Source organism: Phyllobates terribilis, unplaced genomic scaffold, assembly GCF_046119375.1.
Source record: "Phyllobates terribilis strain yellow unplaced genomic scaffold, ASM4611937v1 Scaffold_10__3_contigs__length_209671492, whole genome shotgun sequence".
NCBI classification, from domain to species: domain Eukaryota; kingdom Metazoa; phylum Chordata; class Amphibia; order Anura; family Dendrobatidae; genus Phyllobates; species Phyllobates terribilis.
In genome coordinates this window covers 159,573,284-159,596,666 of record NW_027362770.1, presented here as the reverse complement: position 1 = coordinate 159,596,666, position 23,383 = coordinate 159,573,284, and the positions used below count along the sequence as shown (strand labels likewise).

Genomic DNA, 23,383 nt, shown 5'->3' with positions numbered 1-23,383 from the left:
GGACCCTGCATCTTGTTGTTCGGGGGACGTTGGAGGCACCAGCAGCTTCAAAAACTTGTCTGCTGCTATGACAAGGCTTTTTTGCCGCTGCTCTTTTAACCTGACGTAATTGCCTGTAGGAAAGAGTCCTCAATTTGCCCTTATCAGCACGCACACGTGTGTACTGTGAATCAGCTACATACTTCTTGATTGCCAAGACACTTCATCCTGATCATCGCACAATGTTGATTGTAGTCATGCCTTGACCTAAACACGCCACAATTTGTTGCTTATCAGCAGCCGACACATCCTTTTTCTTTCCTATTTTGGCAGAAAATGTAGGCTGATTAATAATGTGAGACAGCCTTCTTAAGTAGTCTTGCCTTTCATTGGACACACCTGCCAAACTAATTAGCACAGGTGTCTGCAATTGCTTACAGTGATATAAAGAGCCCTGACACACATCACCATCAATGAGTTTAACTGACAAACAAACAAATTCTTCCCTTATCACTCCTAAACACTTTTTGCATAATAATTTGGAACACAGTGTACATGTGCTTTTCCACAAAACACCAGTGGTTCACGTAGTGAATCTTACAGTTCTAACTTGCCAACCGTGGTCTGTATGGAGTTGTTCAATAAAGGGCCCAAAATTAAGATAACATAGATGGGAGAGGTCTCTATGAATAGGAATTCCTAAGTATTTGATACCCTGTGAGGGCCAGGCAAAGGGAAAGTTGGACTGGATGGAATCCTATATGGATTTGGGGAGGGAGACATCGAGGGCCTCAGACTTCGCTGCATTGATTTTAAAATTTGACCATGTAACAAAGTGATCTATTTCAGCCATAACAGCATGGATGGATATATGTGATTGAGTGATATATACTAGGACATCATCAGCAAATAGAGAGCACTTGTACTCGGTGCCTCCCACCTCAATCCACCTAATATTGGGGTTATGTCGAATTGATGAGAGCAGGTGCTCCGTCACTAGGATGTATAAGAGAGGGGACAGAGGACATCCCTGCCTTGTCCCATTGGTGATTGTGAAAGGTGATGAAAATGTTCTGATGCACCCCCTGGGCCTTGGGACACCCGGAGCCGGACCCTTTTTGGTGGATGCTGGTGGTTGTAGTCTTTGTGGCGGCGACCCGGTTCCGTGGCTCAGGGTGGTCAAACCAGTGGCGGAACTATTTATGTGGTTTTTATGTTTAAATGTCCGACTACGCCACCCGTGGATTGCGGTCAGAGTGAACCGCCGCTGCAGGGCAGACCGCTGAGGCTGGTGTTGTGGGTGCAGCAGAGCGTAGCATAACTCCCCACGGGAGCAGTATAGCCTCAGGGCAGTGTATGCGGAGGATGGGGGTGATGGTGCAGGGCAGCAGCAGTAACGACACGGAGTCAGTGATGCAGTCCAGGGCCTTTACTCACAGTTCTTATTATCCAGACCACGTCTGCAGGTAACGGCTGCCCACATCGTACTGTGCTCACCAGGTGAGGGGCTCAGACAACTTCCAGATAACTTTGGAGCGCTTCACAGGACCCCCTTTGTGTGTCTTTTGTCTGGCCTTTCTTACCAACCCTTCTGTCCGGCTGCCTCGGGCCTCCTCTTGGTAAACTTGGCGCCAGTTTCCCTGACCCTATGTGGTGCCTTCCTAGCGGGTGTAGCGAGGGGCTGCGCCACATAAAATGTCACAGCCTCCGGTTTCTAGCTGAGGGTCGTTTCCTGCCTCCACTAGTTTCGGGGACCGGTCTCCCCCTTTGGCCTGACCCCTCCACGCAGGTGGATTCGGGCGTGCGGTGGCGACTCGCCCGTCCGCACCCCTGGGATCCCTTCATTCCTCGTTCCTGGAGCCTTCTCCGCTCCTCTTCCTTCCTTCTCCCTCTTCCAGGCCTGGGCCTCTGTTACTAGGCCTGCCTCCGGAGCAGAGCTCATGCAGAGCCCCTGCTCCCTGCCACTTCTGCTCAGACTTCTCTGCACTAAGCTAAGATGGTGCCCACCTTTTATACTCCCTTCTCAATGCACCCAGGAACTGCTTCCTCCCTGCTCCTGCACTACAGGGTTCCCCTTCCTCAGTGTTCCCTCCCCCCACTCCAGCCAGGGACAGGGACTGTCGTGCCCATCTCAGAGGCATATTGGTCGCCCTGCCCCACGGCAATGTGGTGTAATGCATGCAGGTGTCGGGTCCTGATCCACACTCCATCCTTACCTGAGAGTGAGATATCACACCTCTGGGTGAGGTGCAATACCTCTGTAGCAACCGAGCCCTCAGGGTGCTACAGTTCCATTTATCTTCAGCCTAGGTGACGTATTGTGATACAGGGCCATGATTTTGGCTATAAAAGGGTCCCCTAGACCCCTACCCCAAGCTTTTTAAGAGAATCATATATGGCGTGCCAGGAGACTCTATGGAATGCTTTCTCAGCATCCAACGAGAGTATCTAATTACAAATTTTTAACTGCATCTAGCCCAGGAAATACTTTGTGCCTAGTAGCAGTGTCTGCTAGTCAGCGGATTATCCCGGCTGTTAAGCAAGCTACACCACCTGTAGTTTGGACACTTAATTTTTTCAAAGGAAATGCTTCGGGACCACGGGATACTCAGTGAAGAGCATCAGGAGGCACCCCAAGGCATAGGGGCTGGGACTGGCAGTAGGATGCCTTGCGGTGGACAGCCGAGCTCGATCCTTATAAAAGCTTTTTAACTGCAGCAGCTTTAGTGGACGCTACTGGAGCTAGAATTACGCGGCTGCTGGCATGAGACTTGCCCTCCAATAGATCCTTGTAAATGGATTTAAAGTGTATTCATTCAAATTAGAGAGACAATTTAAATTAAAAAGCTTAGAGCTGCCTCCACCACAGGGGGGCTCGCTCGACCCACCAGCGGACAGGCACCAGTATCGGGAGAGGGGGGCTGGCCGTCAGGGTTCACCGCGGCTCTGGCACAAACCCGGCGACACGGAGGTGGCACGGGCAGGAGCGGACTGAACGTGTCGGCTTCTCACTTTTTGGATTTTAGAAGGGCATGACATACCTATATCTGTGTCTCCCCCTCCTTTTACTCCTCCACCTCTTTTCTTTTCGCATGACTATATGTACTTGTCACTTTTCCATGTGTTAGTTGTGTCTTCTGAGCAGTTTGTCAGCTTTTGGACACCTTTGAAGGTGTTTTCTATGTGTTTCTATGTGTTTTTGTTTGCCTGCCATTGGTTTTAACGGTGTTCGAAGGTGTTCGACGAACAGTTCGACGAACAGTTCGGCGAACACACGGGTGTTCGACGAACCGAACCGAACTCGAACACTACTGGGGTGGCTCAACACTACTCGTGTGCCCCTAGTAACCCGATGTTTATCATGGTTACCAGCCTGCTCCTGCTTCAGCAGGCTGGTAACCAGGAGCAGGACATCGTGGAAAGATTCTTTCCACGATGTCGCTGCTCCCCTGATCGTTGGTGAGCCTGCCTGTTTGACAGCTCACCAGCGACCACATCGCGACGCAGCAACGATCCCTGACAGGTCGTATCGTTGTCGGGATCGTTGCAGCGTCGCTAAGTGTGACGGGGCCTTAAGGAAATCTTGAAAACATGACCTGTGGGTGCCTTGACTGGAGTCTGGGAAACACTGGTCTAGAGAAAAATAAAACTATGGGGGAGGTGGTGGCCTGAAGCTGCTGCTGGATGGAATCACTCTTCTGAGGTCCTGCTCCTAGTATACTGAAATAAAAAACAACTCTAAAGCAACTCAAGAAGGATTTCTGCCTCCACCTGGTGTAGGAACCTATACTGGACCTCCTGGGCTACTCCCTATTTCTTTTCGATTACAAATATGTCTGGAAACAGGAAAAAAGAAGTCAGTTCCAACATCAGACAATCATCCCAGGCAAAAGTGCTTGCAGTCTGCCTGCCCTCCCAAAGCATCGATGAAAGCTCAATCAAAAATCAATTTACCTGAGAAAAAAGATTCTAGATCTGAAGGAAACTCGGACCTAAAGGCTGCCGTTAGAAGAACCTCTGCTATAATGAAAGAAGACATCCTCCATGGTGAAAATGAAGACCCTGCAAGACAAAGAAAAATTTCTCAAACATAGAGGAAGCTCAGATGTTCCAGCACTCACCTTGATCACGGAGACGGCAGCGACATGAGCAACAACCGCTGCACTAGAGGTAAGGAGTCCTCCCTCGCGCTGATGGAGTCTCTGTTATCCGGGGAACATGAGACAAACTGTGCTTCATATGCGCGAGTGACAGAGGGGTCCAAGTCTACTATCAGTGGGGGAGATCACCGCTCCGCTGCCAAACCTCTGTCACATACACAGAGGAGCAGCGAGACCTCTATTGCCAGCACAAGTGTCAATCATTGCAGGGACTCCCAACAAAAGCCGAAGGAGTCCCTGCACATAGATACATTAAAGATCCACACTTCACACATGGAGCAGTCATATCTGCCCCTGCAGAGCAAAATCGGGGACACAAAGCTGCAAATAAGGAGGATTTAATTATATTAAACTTGGGGAATATGGATAAGTCATCTGATAAGGGGAAGTAAGATTAATAAATACAGTGACATACAATATATTTTATAAATAAAGGTATTACTTTGGTTCGGGGGATGCAAAACTTTTTTTTTCTTTTTGCCTTTTGAAACAACAGATACTGGAAGCCTGTGCTGGCATTTCTTCTGCGGTGTTGCTATCAGTGTGTCAGGAGTGGGAGAAGAGGGTTGCATTGACAATCCAACACAATGGGCAGCACTTTGAACACATTTTATAAGTGGTCATAAACTTGTAAAAAACTCATGAAAGAATAAAGTTACATTAAAACCAAGCACACCATTGTTTTTCTTATGAAATTCTCAATAGGTTTGATGTGTCACATGACCCTCTTCCCATTGAAAAAAATAAAGTTGGATCCAAAATGGCCGACTTCAAAATGGTCGCCACCCATCTGGAAAAGTTTTCCTCCTCCCATATACTAATGTGCCACAAACAGGAAGTTGATATCACCAACCATTCCCATCTTATTTAGGTGTATCCATATAAATGGCCCACACTGTAGATATGTGATTGCTGTCGGCCACATTGCTCATCTAATATTCTTCTCTCTCAGTTTTCTCATACACGTGAATACTTATTATAGTACGTCATATGGTGGGTACACTGTATGTGCTGGGTTTAGAAGCTGAGCCAGCACCATGCGAGGCAGGGAGCAACTATGGTGTTTGTTTGTTTTTTTATTTAAACTGTTCATTTGCTTCTTATATGTGTGAGTGAAATCTTCTATGCCTTTTGAACTCGAATATTTAGATACTAGATGGTGGCCTAATTCTAACGCATCGGTTATTCTAGAATATGTATGCGGCCGACCGGGCGCAATTAGCAGAGCGGTGTTTAAATTTGGCGGCAATATCGCTGATTGGTCGCGGGCGGCGGCTGCGACCAATCAGCGAACCGTGTTAGTGAGGACTGGAGAGCGTGTTTAAATTTGGCGCCAAAATCGCTGATTAGTCGCGACCGCGACTGATCAGCAAAGCGGTGTTTAAATTTGGCGCCAATAATGCTGATTGGTCGCGGCCTGCAAACGCGACCAATCAGCAGAGGGGTGTTTAAATTTGGCGCCAAAATCTCTGATTGGTCGCGGCCGGCGACCAATCAGCAGAGCGGTGTTTAAATTTGGCGCCAAAATTGCTGATTGGTCGCGGCCGGCGGCCTCGACCAATCAGCAGAGCGTTGTTTAAATCTGGCACTAATCTCGCTGATTGGTCGCTGCTGACGGCCGCGACCAATCAGCAGAGCAGTGTTTACATTTTGTGGCAAAATCGCTGATAGGTCGCGGCCGGCGGCCTTGACCAATCAGCAGAGCGTTGTTGAAATTTGGCGCCAATCTCGCTGAATGGTGGCGGCCGCAACCTATCAGCAGAGGGGTGTTTAAATTTGGTGCCAATCTCGCTGATTGGTCGCGGTCGGCCGGCGGGCGTGACCAATCAGCAGAGTGTTGTTTAAATTTGGCGCCAATCTCGCTGATTGGTCGCGGCTGGCGGCCGCGACCAATCAGCTGAGTGATGTTTAAATTTGGCGCCAAAATCGCTGATTGGTCGCGACTAGTGTTGAGCATTCCGATACTGAAATATCGGGTATCGGCCGATATTCGCGGTATCGGATTTCCGATACTTAATTCCGATACTTTTGCAATATCGTATACCGGAATCGGAAGTTCCCATAATGCAATGAGCCATTTTCATTTTATTCAGCCAATGAGGATCCTAAGAAGTGTGGGCACATCCTGTTAGGCATGTAGGCATCTTAACTAATGGCATGGCTGTGATTGGCTGCTGAAATGATGTCATGATGCACTATAAAAGCCGCCGCCGCCATTTTGAGCTCACTCTGCTGTGAATTCAGTTAGGGATAGGACGCTGTTGTTCTGAGGGACAGTTTTAGCTACCTATTTGGTCTATTCTGCTTTACCCAAGCTACTTTATAAATCGCTGTGCCTTGCAGTGCTAGTGCACAGTTCTCTGTGCTGTTCACCGCTTTCTGCAAGGTTTGTGTGTGTGAGTGCAGCTCACCCTGTAGTGTGTGCTTCAACCACGTCTGGTTGTAGTGCACTCACTGTGTGTCACTGCCTCATACATTGTCCTTCTTTGCCAATTCATAATTTTTCCTGATATCTCCTATTAGTGTGGTGGTTCCATCCGTATTCAGCTAAATTGGTTCCAAACACACTATATAGGAGTAGATAGAGAAATTTTTTTGGTCTTGCCGTGCTAGTGCACAGTGCTCTGCATCTGTACTGTTCACCGCTGTCTGCAAGGTCTGTGTGTGTGAGTGCAGCTCACCCTGTAGTGTGTGCTTCAGCCACGTCTGGTTGTAGTGCACTCAGTGTGTGTCACTGCCTCATACATTGTCCTTTTTTGCCAATTCATAATTTTTCCTGATATCTCCTATTAGTGTGGTGGTTCCATCCGTATTCAGCTAAATTGGTTCCAAACACACTATATAGGAGTAGATAGAGAAATTTTTTTGGTCTTGCAGTGCTAGTGCACAGTGCTCTGCATCTGTACTGTTCACCGCTGTCCGCAAGGTCTGTGTGTGTGAGTGCAGCTCACCCTGTAGTGTGTACTTCAGCCACGCCTTGTTGTAGTGCACTCAGTGTGTGTCACTGCCTCATACATTGTCCTTTTTTGCCAATTCATAATTTTTACTGATATCTCCTATTAGTGTGGTGGTTCCATCCGTATTCAGCTAAATTGGTTCCAAACACACTATATAGGAGTAGTTAGAGGAGCCTTTCTGCAGCATTGGGCCCTGCATCCCCAGCCAGATTAGTATTAGCCTATTTTTTGTAGCCTCATCTATTGCATTGTAGGTTACCTTCCTACATTGTAATAGCTACAAAAAGTTTGTGATACTATCGGTATTACATCTTTAGGCACATCCAGTGTCTTTTTGTGACAAAAAAAACCTAAATAAAGTTCACCAAACACTCCACTTTACAGTTGTGTAGGCCACATTAGCTCATATTAAAGTCTAGTCCACACTTTATAAAATTAGTGTTTCTTATACCTGTTAGCAGCTGTTCAGGAATAAGCACACTAAGCCCTTAGTACTTTTCTGCCTATCTTTATCAGTCTACCAAGATGAAGAAGGCAGGGAGTAAGGCATGTGGTCGTGGGCGTGGAGTTTCTGCAGGGAGAGGACGTGAGGATTCTGTGCCTGCAGGGAGAGGACGTGGGGATTCTGTGCCTGCTGCGGGCACCAGTGACTCAGCATCCCCCAGTTTTACCAGGGAACAGTCCTTTATGCGCAGATTTGTTGGAGCTAGCCGTACCCCACTGCTGCGGGAGGACCAAATTGAAGCCGTTGTCGGATGAATGGCAGCTAACGCATCGACTTCTATTAGTTCCAGATCCTCTCAGGTCCTGAGCACTGAAGAGCACCCATCTGTCTCTTCACCACCTGCCAAATTGCCCAGGCAGTCAGAGAGCCCTGGACAGGAGCCATCTCTACTTCTGTTCTCTGAATCTCTTGGCTTGGAAAGAGGGGGCCAGCCAAGCAGAATTCGAGAATTTGAAGAAGAGGTAGTATGCAGTGATGCGCAACCATTTTGTCTCTCTGAATCTGAAGAGGCGGGTGGGCCAGTGCCTATGGTCAGCAGCACACCTCAGTACGCATCTGATGATGAGACTCAGGTGCCTCTTTCTGGTGCGTACTGTGCTGTCGAGACTACCCAGGAGAAGCAGTTGTTTGAAGAGGGTGGTGTAGATGATGAGGTCCTTGACCCATCATGGCGTGAGGGACAGGAAGGTGGTGGGAGCAGCTCTGAAAAAGAGATTCCCCGAACAGCCCAAAAAGGAGGGAGAGGGAGGGGGCAGACTTGGTTGCCTGTAGCCTCCACTTCGGCACCCATTAGGAGCATGGCTCTTCCAAAATCCAAAGCGGGCGCTCCCAAGACTTGCAGTGCCTGGTCCTTTTTTGACACAGTTGCAGATGACATTTGCTTTGTCAAATGCAAGCTGTGTAATCAGAAGGTGAAAAGAGGGAAAAGTGTCAGCAACCTCAATACCACAAATATGTGGAAACATGTGCGGACCAAGCACGTGGTGGAGTTACAAAAACACACTGAAGACCTAGGCCAACCTACAGTGCCACCTATCACCTCTTCAGCTCGTGTTGTAGCCTCTTCCTCCAGCTCACACACAGCTGGTTCAGTTCCTCACAGGATCGCCATGGAAGAATCTCTGGCACTGTTGTACAGAGACACAGTGTAATTCCACCCACAGCACCACTTTCCCAGTCATCCTCACACTCCCAGGCCAGTCTACAGCCATCGTTAGCACAGGCATGGGAGAAAAGGCACCCATACTCGGCAAACCACCCCCGAGCACAGGCTCTGAATGCTGGCATTGCTAAACTACTGGCTCTTGAAATGCTATCATTCAGACTGGTGGAGACTGACACATTCCGTAACTTTATGGCATTGGCAGTCCCACAATACAACGTGCCCAGCCGCTTTTATTTCAGCAGGCAAGCCGTCCCTGCCCTGCAACATCATGTGGAGGGAAAAATTAAACATGCGCTACAAAACGCCGTCAGTAGCAAGGTCCACCTGACCACCGATGCGTGGACCAGTAAGCATGGACAGGGACGATACCTTTCCCTCACTGCCCATTGGGTAAATGTTGTGGAGCCGGGTACAGATCTTGAGAGTGGCGCTGTACGTGTTCTGCCAACTCCAAGGATTGCAGGAATCCAGTCTGTACACATTGACTCCTCCTCATACTCCAGTTCCTCTGAATCAGCGCTGCAGGAGCCGTCACGGTCTACCTCTACATCGACCCGTGAACGGTTACCTGTTATGATGACCGATATGAGCACAGCCGTGGCCAAACGTCAACAGGCTGTATTAAAATTAATTTCTTTGGGGAATCGAAGCCACACAATGCAGGAGCTCTGGAATGCCATCAAGCAGCAGAGCGACGTGTGGTTTGTGCCAGCGAATCTCCAGCCAGGCATGGTAGTGTGTGACAATGGCCGAAATCTGGTGGCAGCTCTGGGCCTAGGCAACCTCACTCACATCCCATGTCTGGCACATGTGCTCAACTTGGTCGTGCAGAGTTTTTTGAGGGATTATCCGGATCTTGATGCCTGCTTCACAAGGTCCGCATAGAGTGTGCTCACTTGCGGCGTTCCATCACACATTGCAGCTCTGCAGCGCCGATTACGTCTTCCGGAACATCGCATCATATGTGACCTACCCACCAGGTGGAATTCAACGTTACATATGTTGGAGAGGTTGTGTGAGCAGCAGGCAGCAGTAATGGAGTACCAGCTGCAGCAGGCGCAAACAAGTCGCAGTGCTTGCCGTTCGCGCTTCACCACCACTGAGTGGGCCTCTATGAAGGACATTTGCCACGTTTTGCGTGCCTTCGATTATTCCACGCGGATGGCGAGTGCAGATGATGCACTAGTCAGCATGACTATCCCCCTTATCTGCCTGCTTGAAAAAACACTGCAAGCACTAAGGGACGAGGTTTTGGAAGAGGTGGAGGATGAGGAGTCACAAATGCCATCTGCTTCTCTACAATCTGCGCAACGTGGTTCCTCACAAAGGCCTAGGCAGGGGACACTTTGTGAGGAGGATGAGGAGGAGTCAATGGATGAGGAAGACATCTGTCCAGAGGAGGCAGGTACACAATGCTCTAGTAGTCAGTATCTAGAGCGAGGGTGGGGTGATGCAGAGCAGGCAGAGATCACGCCTCAAGCAGGGGACAGCGTTTCTTGGCCAGTTGGCAGTCTGCAGGACATGGTTGGTTTCATGCTGCACTGCCTGAGAAACGACCGCCGCATCGCCCACATTCTCAACACGGCTGATTATTGGGTGTCCACCCTCCTAGATCCTCGCTACCGGGACAACTTACAAAGCCTCATAACACCGTTGAACCGGGAGCGTAAAATGCGGGAGTACCAAGACGCACTGGTGCATTCCATCATGTTCTCCATTCCAACCGAGAGCAGTGCTGCTAGTGCTTTACAAAGCAGCTCAGTGCGTCGAGGCAGTGGAGGAAGCTCTGCACAAAGAGGGAGCAGAAGCAGCACCTCAGCACAAGGCAAGACCAGTATGGCCGAAATGTGGCAAAGTTTTGTGTCCCCGCCGCCACAAATGTCTACACCATCACAGACGGCTCCAGTCAGCAGGAGGCAACGTTTCCGTCAGATGGTGACAGACTACATGTCTTGCCCTCTTAGTGTACTCCCAGACGGCTCTTCTCCCTTCAAGTTTTGGGTCAGTAAGCTGGATGCATGGCCAGAGCTTAGTCAGTATGCATTGGAGGTGCTAGCTTGCCCTGCTGCTAGTGTATTATCGGAACAAGTCTTTAGTGCCGCAGGTGGTGTACTAACAGACCGTTGCATGCGACTATCCTCCGATAACGTTGACCGGCTTACTTTTCTCAAAATGAACAAGGCCTGGATCTCTCATGAATTTGCCAGTCCTCTTCCAGAATAAATAATTGGTTGGCAACAGTATCCAGGTCTCCTGTTGTGTTCATGTTTCTACCACCTGAACTGTAATCCCTGAGCTCCAACACTGCCAGTTGGCGCTCGGAAGTACCGTCTGCACAGTCAACACTTGCTGCCGTGTTATTGGGGTTCAGTAACGTCAGCTGTTCCCCTGCTGTGCGGACGGCAATTTCTCCTGCTCTGTCCACATTCTCACTACTACAGATTTTAAAGTTGCTCCACTTACACCTCTGGCTCCTCTGTTTTCAGTATTATCCCTGAGCTCCAACACCGCCAGTTGGCGCTCAGAAGTGCCGTCTGCACAGTCAACACTTGCTGCCATGTTATTGGGGTTCAGTAACGTCAGCTGTTCCCCTGCTGTGCGGACGGCAATTTCTCCTGCTCTGTCCACATTCTCACTACTACAGATTATAAAGTTGCTCCAATTACACCTCTGGCTCCTCTGTTTTCAGTATTATCCCTGAGCTCCAACACCGCCAGTTGGCGCTCGGAAGTGCCGTCTGCACAGTCAACACTTGCTGCCGTGTTATTGGGGTTCAGTAACGTCAGCTGTTCCCCTACTGTGCGGACGGCAATTTCTCCTGCTCTGTCCACATTCTCTCTACTACAGATTTTAAAGTTGCTCCAATTACACCTCTGGCTCCTCTGTTTTCAGTATTATCCCTGAGCTCCAACACCGCCAGTTGGCGCTCAGAAGTGCCGTCTGCACAGTCAACACTTGCTGCCGTGTTATTGGGGTTCAGTAACGTCAGCTGTTCCCCTGCTGTGCGGACGGCAATTTCTCCTGCTCTGTCCACATTCTCACTACTACAGATTATAAAGTTGCTCCAATTACACCTCTGGCTCCTGTTTTCAGCATTATCCCTGAGCTTCAACACCGCCAGTTGGCGCTCGGAAGTGCCGTCTGCACAGTCAACACTTGCTGCCGTGTTATTGGGGTTCAGTAATGTCAGCTGTTCCCCTACTGTGCGGACGGCAATTTCTCCTGCTCTGTCCACATTCTCACTACTACAGATTTTAAAGTTGCTCCAATTACACCTCTGGCTCCTCTGTTTTCAGTATTATCCCTGAGCTCCAACACCGCCAGTTGGCGCTCGGAAGTGCCGTCTGCACAGTCAACACTTGCTGCCGTGTTATTGGGGTTCAGTAACGTCAGCTGTTCCCCTGCTGTGCGGACGGCAATTTCTCCTGCTCTGTCCACATTCTCACTACTACAGATTTTAAAGTTGCTCCAATTACACCTCTGGCTCCTCTGTTTTCAGTATTATCCCTGAGCTCCAACACCGCCAGTTGGCGCTCGGAAGTGCCGTCTGCACAGTCAACACTTGCTGCCGTGTTATTGGGGTTCAGTAACGTCAGCTGTTCCCCTGCTGTGCGGACGGCAATTTCTCCTGCTCTGTCCACATTCTCACTACTACAGATTTTAAAGTTGCTCCAATTACACCTCTGGCTCCTCTGTTTTCAGTATTATCCCTGAGCTCCAACACCGCCAGTTGGCGCTCGGAAGTGCCGTCTGCACAGTCAACACTTGCTGCCGTGTTATTGGGGTTCAGTAACGTCAGCTGTTCCCCTGCTGTGTGTCCGGCAAATTCTCCTGCTTTGTCACATCCACTGTACTACTGATTTAAAACCTCCTCCAAATACACCTCTGGCTCCTCTGTTTTTAGTATTTACCCTGGGCTCCAATACCGCTAGTTGCTGCTCAGAAGTGCCGTCTGCACAGTCAACGCTTGCTCCAGTGTTATTGGGGTTCAGTAGCGCCAGCTGTTCCCCTGCTGTGTGTCCGGCAAATTCTCCTGCTCTGTCCACATTCACACTACTGCAGATTTTAAAGTTGCTCCAATTACGCCTCTGGCTCCACTCTGTTTTTAGTATTTACCCTGGGTTCCAGCACCGCCAGCTGTTTCCCCGCAGTGTCTTTGGCACGGGTACTCCCTCCTGCCCAGCCTGGTTCCAGCATGCCAGCTGTTTCCAGGTAGTGTCAACGTCACTTTGCCTCCAATGCGTTGTCCTGTCGTGTTGCGGTCGGGTTAGCCGACTCTATGGTGCCTGCAGTTTAGGTGACTCCTATGTGGGCTGCGGGATCTGGCAATGAAGGCTGGTTCCATAGTGCCAATAGGACAAGCACCCCCTGTAGGACTGTGGGTTTTGGTAACTGCGGCCGACTCGCTGCCTTGAAACTTTTTTTTACATGGGTACCTTCTGCTACCCATCTGGGTTCCAGTACCGTCAGCTGGTTCTCGGCAGTGCCTTTGGATTAGGTGCCTCCTTCTCGGTATCCAAGTTCCACCAATGTCTGCTGGTCCTTGTTAGTGCTTTCTGGCACAGGTACCTCCTGCTTAGTAACCGAGTTCCAGTACCGTCAGCTGGTCTTCGGCAGTTCCATTGGCTCTTGTACCTTCTGCTACCCATCCGGGTTCCAGTACCGTCAGCTGGTTCTCGGCAGTGCCTTTGGATTAGGTGCCTCCTTCTCGGTATCCAAGTTCCACCAACGTCTACTGGTCCTTGGTAGTGCTTTCTGGCACAGGTACCTCCTGCTTAGTAACAGAGTTCCAGTACCATCAGATGGTCTTCGGCAGTTCCATTGGCTCTTGTACCTTCTGCTACCCATCCGGATTCCAGTACCGTCAGCTGGTCCTCGGTAGTTCCATTTGCTCTTGTACCTTCTACTACCCATCCGGGTTCCAGTACCGTCAGCTGGTTCTCGGCAGTGTCTTTGGCACGGGTACTCCCTCCTGCCCAGCCTGGTTCCAGCACGCCAGCTGTTTCCAAGTAGTGTCAACGTCACTTTGCCTCCAATGCGTTGTCCTGTCGTGTTGCGGTCGGGTTAGCCGACTCTATGGTACCTGCAGTTTAGGTGACTCCTATGTGGGCTGCGGGATCTGGCAATGAAGGCTGGTTCCATAGTGCCAATAGGACAAGCACCCCCTGTAGGACTGTGGGTTTTGGTAACTGCGGCCGGCTCGCAGACTTGAAACTTTTTTTTACATGGGTACCTTCTGCTACCCATCCGGGTTCCAGTACCGTCAGCTGGTTCTCGGCAGTGCCTTTTGATTAGGTGCCTCCTTCTCGGTATCCAAGTTCCACCAATGTCTGCTGGTCCTTGGTAGTGCTTTCTGGCACAGGTACCCCCTGCTTAGTAACCGAGTTCCAGTACCGTCAGCTGGTCTTCGGTAGTTCCATTGGCTCTTGTACCTTCTGCTACCCATCCGGGTTCCAGTACCGTCAGCCGGTTCTCGGTAGTTCCATTTGCTCTTATACCTTCTACTACCCATCCGGGTTCCAGTACCGTCAGCTGGTTCTTGGCAGTGCCTTTGGATTAGGTGCCTCCTTCTCGGTATCCAAGTTCCACCAAAGTCTGCTGGTCCTTGGTAGTGCTTTCTGGCACAGGTACCTCCTGCTTAGTAACTGAGTTCCAGTACCGTCAGCTGGTCTTCGGTAGTTCCATTGGCTCTTGTACCTTCTGCTACCCATCCGGGTTCCAGTACTGTCAGCTGGTTCTCGGTAGCTCCATTTGCTCTTATACCTTCTACTACCCATCCGGGTTCCAGTACCGTCAGCTGGTTCTCGGCAGTGCCTTTGGATTAGGTGCCTCCTTCTCAGTATCCAAGTTCCACCAACGTCTGCTGGTCCTTGGTAGTGCTTTCTGGCACAGGTACCTCCTGCTTAGTAACCGCGTTCCAGTACCATCAGCTGGTCCTCGGTAGTTCCATTGGCTCTTGTACCTTCTGCTACCCATCCGGGTTCCAGTACCGTCAGCTGGTTCTCGGTAGTTCCATTTGCTCTTATACCTTCTATTACCCATCCGGGTTCCAGTACCGTCAGCTGGTTCTTGGCAGTGCCTTTGGATTAGGTGCCTCCTTCTCGGTATCCAAGTTCCACCAATGTCTGCTGGTCCTTGGTAGTGCTTTCTGGCACAGGTACCTCCTGCTTAGTAACCGAGTTCCAGTACCGTCAGCTGGTCTTCGGTAGTTCCATTGGCTCTTGTACCTTCTGCTACCCATCCGGGTTCCAGTACCGTCAGTTGGTTCTCGGTAGTTCCATTTGCTCTTATACCTTCTACTACCCATCCGGGTTCCAGTACCGTCAGCTGGTTCTCGGCAGTGCCTTTGGATTAGGTGCCTCCTTCTCAGTATCCAAGTTCCACCAACGTCTGCTGGTCCTTGGTAGTGCTTTCTGGCACAGGTACCTCCTGCTTAGTAACCGCGTTCCAGTACCATCAGCTGGTCCTCGGTAGTTCCATTGGCTCTTGTACCTTCTGCTACCCATCCGGGTTCCAGTACCGTCAGCTGGTCCTTGGTAGTTCCTCAGCCTTCTTGTTCCTTCTGCTACATTTCCAAGTTCAAGCTTTTTGAAATGGTTCTTGGTAATCACTCTGGAGCTCCCTGATGAGGACCCTGAAGACGAGGACCCTGAAGACCACCCCGAAGAAGACGAGGACCCTGAAGACCACCCCGAAGAAGACGAAGACCCTGAAGACCACCCCGAAGAAGACGAGGACCCCGAAGACGAGGACCCAGAAGACCAACCCGAAGAAGACGAGGACCCCGAAGACGAGGACCCCCAAAAGACGACGACCCTGAAGACCACCCCGAAGAAGACCAAGAAGATGACCCTGAAGAAGTTGACCAAGAGGACAAAGAAGAGAAGACAAGCACCAAGATACAGAAGAGCAAGAGACAGAAAACCAAGAAGCAGAAATACAAGAAGCTGCAGAACAAAAAGCGGAAGAACATTAAGCATAAGACTAAAAATCAGAGCAAAAGATAATATCTAAATTATAAGCAGAAGATGACTAAGCAGTGTATGGGGTTGAGTCCGTTCCTCCTCGTGGTGCCCCTGGAAAAGACCTGCTGCTGCAGGCCAAACTGAACGCGGACAAATCCTGTTGTAAATCTTTTGTGACGGGCAGAACGAAAGGTGTAATGTCCAACCTTTTATAGATAACAACTACAGGAATGCCTGTCACAAATAAGAATATGATGAAGAAGAAGAATATGAAGAATGTAAAAAAAAAGAATAATACGAAGAAGGTGAAGAAGAAGAAGATGAAGAAGGTGAAGAAGAAGTGGATGAAAAAGATGCTGAGGATAATGAAGGAGAAAGTGTGGGAGAAGTAAAAAAGAAGGTGAAGAGCATGGAAGTAGTGAAACATAAATATCTGACAAAATATAAAAATACTTAACATAGTCAATATTTCTGTAACTCAGAACGTCTTAAAAAAAATATTAATTCCTGCTATTCCATTTGATTGGGCTAAACCTCTATGCCTTTTGTCTCCCCCACTTCCCCCAATACATTCTACATTATGCTTAGTTGTTTTCCTTCATGTAGAATTAACCTACAAGGAAAGAAAGGGTTTATTTTCATTCCGATATTTCTGTCCCATTGACTTGCATTGGTTTCCGGTATCGGAATCGGCGATATCCGATACTTTTTCAGTATCGGTCCGATCCAATCCGATCCGATATTTCCTGATATCGGAAGGTATCGCTCAACACTAGTCGCGACCAATCAGCAGAGCAGGGTTTAAATTTGGCGCCAACCAGCAGAGCGGCGTTTACATTTGCCGCCCATATCACTGATTGGTCGCGGCCGGCCACTGCGACCAATCAGCAGAGCGGGGTTTAAATTTGGCGCCAAAATCGCTGATTGGTCGAGGCCGGCGGCCGCAACCAATCAGCAGAGCGTTGTTTAAATTTGGCGCCAATCTCGCTGATTGGTCGCGGCTGGCGTCCGCCACCAATCAGCAGAGCGTTGTTTAAATTTTGCGCCAAAATCGCTGATTGGTCGCGGTCAGCCACGACCAATCAGCAGAGCGTTGTTTAAATTTGGCGCCAATCTCGCTGATTGGTCACGGCTGGCGGCCGCGACCAATCAGCAGAGCAGGGTTTAAATTTAGCACCAATAATGCTGATTGGTCGCGGCCGGCCACCGCGACCAATCAGCAGAGCGGCGTTTAAATTTGGCGCCAATAATGCTGATTGGTTGCGGCCGGCGACCGCGACCAATCAGCAGAGCGGCGTTTACATTTGCCGCCCATATCGCTGATTGGTCGCGGCCGGCCACCGCGACCAATCAGCAGAGCGGGGTTTAAATTTGGCGCCAATAATGCTGATTGGTTGCGGCCGGCGACCGCGACCAATCAGCAGAGCGGCGTTTACATTTGCCGCCCATATCGCTGATTGGTCGCGGCCGGCCACCGCGACCAATCAGCAGAGCGGCGTTTAAATTTGGCACCAATAATGCTGATTGGTTGCGGCCGGCGACCGCGACCAATCAGCAGAGCGGCGTTTACATTTGCCGCCCATATCGTTGATTGGTCGCGGCCGGCCACCGCGACCAATCAGCAGAGCGGGGTTTAAATTTGGCGCCAATAATGCTGATTAGTCGCGGCCGGCGACTGCGACCAATCAGCAGAGCGGGGTTTAAATATGGCGCCAATAATGCTGATTGGTCGCGGCCGGCCACCGCGACCAATCAGCAGAGCGGCGTTTAAATTTGCCGCCCATATCGCTGATTGGTCGCGGCAGGCCACCGCGACCAATCAGCAGAGCAGGGTTTAAATATGGCGCCAATAATGCTGATTGGTCGCGGCCGGCCACCGCGACCAATCAGCAGAGCGGCGTTCAAATTTTCCTTCCATATCGCTGATTAGTCGCGGGCGTCGACCGCGACCAATCAGCGTTGTATTAGTGAGGACCGGGGAGCTGAGCTGCTTGTGCGGCTACTTCCGCTGCGAGAAGATGGGAAATGCGCGGCTGCTCGCAGCAGAAGCATCCCGACCGGCGGCGCCGCATCCCGGTCCTCAGTTCAGCTAGCGGCCGGGAGATGAGCGCCTCGCGCCGGTCATCTCCCTGCTGCATCGCCGCTGACCTCCGTCCTGCAGATGAGCCCCTAACGGCCGCCATCTTTTTCTCAAATTCCACGTCGCTGATTGGCCGCGGCCGGACCAATCAGCGACGCGGGACTTCCTGGACAGACAGACAGAAAGACAGACAGACAGAAAGACAGACGGGATAAGACGATTATATATATAGACTAGATGGTGGCCCGATTGTAACGCATCGGGTATTCTAGAATATGTATGCGGCCGACCGGGCACAATTAGCAGAGCGGTGTTTAAATTGGGCACCAAAATTGCTGATTGGTTGCGTTCGGCAACCGCGACCAATCAGCAAAGCGGCCACGACCACTCAGCGAACCGTGTTAGTGAGAACTGGAGAACGTGTTTAAATTTGGCACCAAAATCGCTGATTAGTCGCGACCAATCAGCAGAGCGGTTTTTAAATTTGGCGCCAATACTGCTGATTGGTCGCGACCGCCGACCGCTACCAATCAGCAGAGCGATGCAGAGTGTTGTTTAAATTTGGCGCCAATCTCGCTGATTGGTCGCGGCCAGCGGTTGCGACCAATCAGCAGAGCGGCGTTTACATTTGCCGCCCATATCACTGATTGGTCGCGGCCGGCCACTGCGACCAATCAGCAGAGCGGGGTTTAAATTTGGCGCCAAAATCGCTGATTGGTCGAGGCCGGCGGCCGCAACCAATCAGCAGAGCGTTGTTTAAATTTGGCGCCAATCTCGCTGATTGGTCGCGGCTGGCGTCCGCCACCAATCAGCAGAGCGTTGTTTAAATTTTGCGCCAAAATCGCTGATTGGTCGCGGTCAGCCACGACCAATCAGCAGAGCGTTGTTTAAATTTGGCGCCAATCTCGCTGATTGGTCACGGCTGGCGGCCGCGACCAATCAGCAGAGCAGGGTTTAAATTTAGCACCAATAATGCTGATTGGTCGCGGCCGGCCACCGCGACCAATCAGCAGAGCGGCGTTTAAATTTGGCGCCAATAATGCTGATTGGTTGCGGCCGGCGACCGCGACCAATCAGCAGAGCGGCGTTTACATTTGCCGCCCATATCGCTGATTGGTCGCGGCCGGCCACCGCGACCAATCAGCAGAGCGGGGTTTAAATTTGGCGCCAATAATGCTGATTGGTTGCGGCCGGCGACCGCGACCAATCAGCAGAGCGGCGTTTACATTTGCCGCCCATATCGCTGATTGGTCGCGGCCGGCCACCGCGACCAATCAGCAGAGCGGCGTTTAAATTTGGCACCAATAATGCTGATTGGTTGCGGCCGGCGACCGCGACCAATCAGCAGAGCGGCGTTTACATTTGCCGCCCATATCGTTGATTGGTCGCGGCCGGCCACCGCGACCAATCAGCAGAGCGGGGTTTAAATTTGGCGCCAATAATGCTGATTAGTCGCGGCCGGCGACTGCGACCAATCAGCAGAGCGGGGTTTAAATATGGCGCCAATAATGCTGATTGGACGCGGCCGGCCACCGCGACCAATCAGCAGAGCGGCGTTTAAATTTGCCGCCCATATCGCTGATTGGTCGCGGCAGGCCACCGCGACCAATCAGCAGAGCAGGGTTTAAATATGGCGCCAATAATGCTGATTGGTCGCGGCCGGCCACCGCGACCAATCAGCAGAGCGGCGTTCAAATTTTCCTTCCATATCGCTGATTAGTCGCGGGCGTCGACCGCGACCAATCAGCGTTGTATTAGTGAGGACCGGGGAGCTGAGCTGCTTGTGCGGCTACTTCCGCTGCGAGAAGATGGGAAATGCGCGGCTGCTCGCAGCAGAAGCATCCCGACCGGCGGCGCCGCATCCCGGTCCTCAGTTCAGCTAGCGGCCGGGAGATGAGCGCCTCGCGCCGGTCATCTCCCTGCTGCATCGCCGCTGACCTCCGTCCTGCAGATGAGCCCCTAACGGCCGCCATCTTTTTCTCAAATTCCGCGTCGCTGATTGGCCGCGGCCGGACCAATCAGCGACGCGGGACTTCCTGGACAGACAGACAGAAAGACAGACAGACAGAAAGACAGACGGGATAAGACGATTATATATATAGACTAGATGGTGGCCCGATTCTAACGCATCGGGTATTCTAGAATATGTATGCGGCCGACCGGGCACAATTAGCAGAGCGGTGTTTAAATTGGGCACCAAAATTGCTGATTGGTTGCGTTCGGCAACCGCGACCAATCAGCAAAGCGGCCACGACCACTCAGCGAACCGTGTTAGTGAGAACTGGAGAACGTGTTTAAATTTGGCACCAAAATCGCTGATTAGTCGCGACCAATCAGCAGAGCAGTTTTTAAATTTGGCGCCAATACTGCTGATTGGTCGCGACCGCCGACCGCTACCAATCAGCAGAGCGATGCAGAGCGTTGTTTAAATTTGGCGACAAAATCGCTGATTGGTCGCGGATGGCGGCCGTGACCAATCAGCAGAGCGGTGTTTAAATTTGGCACCAATCTCACTGATTGGTCGCGGCTAGCGGCCGCAACCAATCAGCAAAGCAGTTTTTAAATTTTGCGCCAAAATCGCTGATTGGTCGCGGGCAGCGGCTGCGACCAATCAGCAAACCGTGTTAGTGAGGACTGGAGAGCGTGTTTAAATTTGGCACCAAAATCGCTGATTAGTCGCGACCAATCAGCAGAGCGGTTTTTAAATTTGGCGCCAATACTGCTGATTGGTCGCGACCGCCGACCGCTACCAATCAGCAGAGCGATTCAGAGCGGTGTTTAAATTTGCCGCCAAAATCGCTGATTAGTCACGGCTGACAGCCGCAGCCAATCAGCAGAGCGTTGTTTAAATTTGGCACCAAAATCGCTGAATGGTCGCGGCCGGCGGCCTCAAACAATCAGCAGAGCGGTGTTTAAATTTGGCGCCAATCTCGCTGATTGTTCGCCTGGCGGCCGCGACCGATCAGTAGAGCGGGGTTTAAATTTGGCTAGAATAATGCTGATGGGTCGGGGCCGGCGAGCGCGACCAATCAGCAGAGTGGGGTTTAAATTTGGCCCCAATACTGCTGATTGGTCGTGGCCAGCGACCGCGACCAATCAGCAGAGCGTTGTTTAAATTTGGCACAAAAAACGAACATTGGTCGCGGTCGGTGGTTGCGACCAATCAGCAGAGTGAGGTTTAAATTTGGCGCCAATACTGCTGATTGGTCACGGCCGACAACCGCGACCAATCAGCAGAGCGGTGTTTAAATTTTGCGCCAATACTGCTGATTGATCTCGGCCAGCGACCGCGATCAATCAGCAGAGCGTTGCTTAAATTTGGTGCCAATCTCGTTGATTAGTCGAGGCTGGAGTCCGCGACCAATCAGCAGAGCGTTGTTTAAATTTGGCGCCAATCTCGCTGATTGGACGCGTCCGGCATCCGCGACCAATCAGCAGAGTGTTGTTTAAATTTGGCGCCAAGCTCGCTGATTGATTGCGGCTGGCGTCCGCGACCAATTAGCACAGCAGTGTTTAAATGTGGCGGTAAGATCGGTGATTGGTCGCAGGCAGCGGCCGCGACCAATCAGCAGAGCGGTGTTTAACTTTAGCGCCAAGATGACTGATTGGTCGCGCTCTCCGCACGCGACCAATCAGCGAATCGTATTGGTGAGGACCGGGGAGCGCCGCTGCCTATGCGGATACTTCCGCTGCGAGAACCCGGGACATGAGCGGGCGCTCAGAGCAGAAGTATCCCGACCCGCAGCGCCGCTCCCCGGTCCTCCCTTCAAACCCTAGCCGCTGATGTCTCCACAGTATCCGCATGGTGTTACAAAGGTCCGGACATTTGTGTTAAAAATCGCTGATTGGTCGCTGGCTCTTCCCGCGACCAATCACCGATTTGGGCGCCAAATTTAAATATTGGCCGCGACCAATCACCGATCTTGGCTCCACATTTAAACACCGCTGTGCTGATTGGTCGCCGACGCTGGGCGCGACCAATCACCGATTTTGGCGCCACATTTAAATAGCGTCCGCGACCAATCCACACAGCGGTGTTTAAATGTGGAGCCAAGATCGGTGATTGGTCGCGGCCGATATTTGAATGTGGCGCCCAAATCGGTGATTGGTCGCGGGCAGCCTCCGCGACCAATCAGCACTGTAGTGTTTAACTTTTGCGGCAAGATCCGTGATTGGTCGCGGGCCAAGACAACGACCAATCACCGATTTGTGCGGCACTTTTAAATAGCGTCCGCGACCAATTGGATGTCAGCGCCGCTCCCCGATCCTCCCTTCACACCCTAGCCGCATGGATGTCAGCGGCGCTGCCTGTGCGGGTACTTCTGCTGCGAGAACCCGGGACATGAGTGGGCGCTCGGAGCAGAAGTATCCCGACCCGCAGCGCCGCTCCCCGGTCCTCTCTTCACACGCTAGCCGCTGATCTCCCCACAGTATCCGCATGGTGTTACAAAGGTCCGGACATTTGTGTTAAAAATCGCTGATTGGTCGCTGGCGCTGCCCGTGACCAATCACCGATTTGGGCGCCAAATTTAAATATCAGCCGCAACCAATCACCGATCTTGGCTCCACAGTTAAACTCCGCTGTGCTGATTGGTCGCGGACAATATTTAAATTTGGCGCCCAAATCGGTGATTGGTCGCGGGCAGCGCGAGCGACCAATCAGCGATTTTTAACACAAATATCCGGACTGTTAGAACTCTCCTGTTAGGTTTTTTCTAGTTTGCTGGTCACATGACCATTACTACTCTTGAGCTAGCTTGTTGCTCTTTTACCGTTCTCTGTTAGTTTTACTAGGTCTTCTGACCTCTATGTTCTTTGTTGTGTGTTTGTCTTTGACTGCTACTATTTCTGCTAGGAGGTGACCAACTTTATCCCAGTCCCTAGTTCTTGTAGGGATCCCTCCCTTACATCTATAGGTCTTCGTACAGACTAGCCAAGGACTTTAGCGGGTCTGATCGCAGGATCAGGTTCCCCGTTACATCGTAGGGATCCAGTTTAGTTCTATTGTAGGGACAGATCTCCTGTCTTTCCTTAGTGCTTGTAGCAGATCATAACAGTAAGTCCAGCCCAAAAAGTATCTCTAAGGAAAGACCCCCAGTTTTCATCATGGTCTCGGTTCAAGATTTGGCTTGCAGGGACTCTCTCTGGAGGTGGCCAAGCTCCAACAACACGTGAGTAGCTGTTCTGGAGCACATTTTGTGGAGCCAAAGGTACGTCTGCCTGATCTATTTTTTGGTGAACAACAAGATTTTTTTTCTTTTAAAAATGCTTGTTTATTGTATTTTCGTTTGAGACCCAGATCCTCTGGTGATGAATCACAGCACATAGGGTTCATAATGTCACTTTTGCGCAAGGATCCTCAGGGATGGGCTTTTTCTCTCCAACCTAGTGATCCGTTTTTTTTCTGCTTTGGGTTTGTTGTGCGATGATCCTGATCGTGTCTCATCTGCTGAGTCTGAATTGAGACGTTTGAGGCAGGGATCAGGTAATGTGGAAAAATATTGTTCTCACTTCCGTCAGTGGTCTGCCCAGGTGGGGTGGAACGATTCAGCTTTGAAAAGTTTGTTTCTTG

General features: G+C 50.9%; 1 protein-coding gene across 1 annotated transcript in view; it reads right to left on the bottom strand.

Moving 5' to 3' along the window:
* Positions 1-23,383, bottom strand: part of LOC141164186 (hepatitis A virus cellular receptor 1 homolog) — a 71,096-nt gene that overhangs the window by 26,180 nt on the left and 21,533 nt on the right. Inside the window, exon 2 of the mRNA XM_073649321.1 lies at positions 3,934-4,041. Coding sequence (XP_073505422.1) covers positions 3,934-4,041 — 108 coding nt within the window. The remainder of the gene's footprint in view (positions 1-3,933; positions 4,042-23,383) is intronic.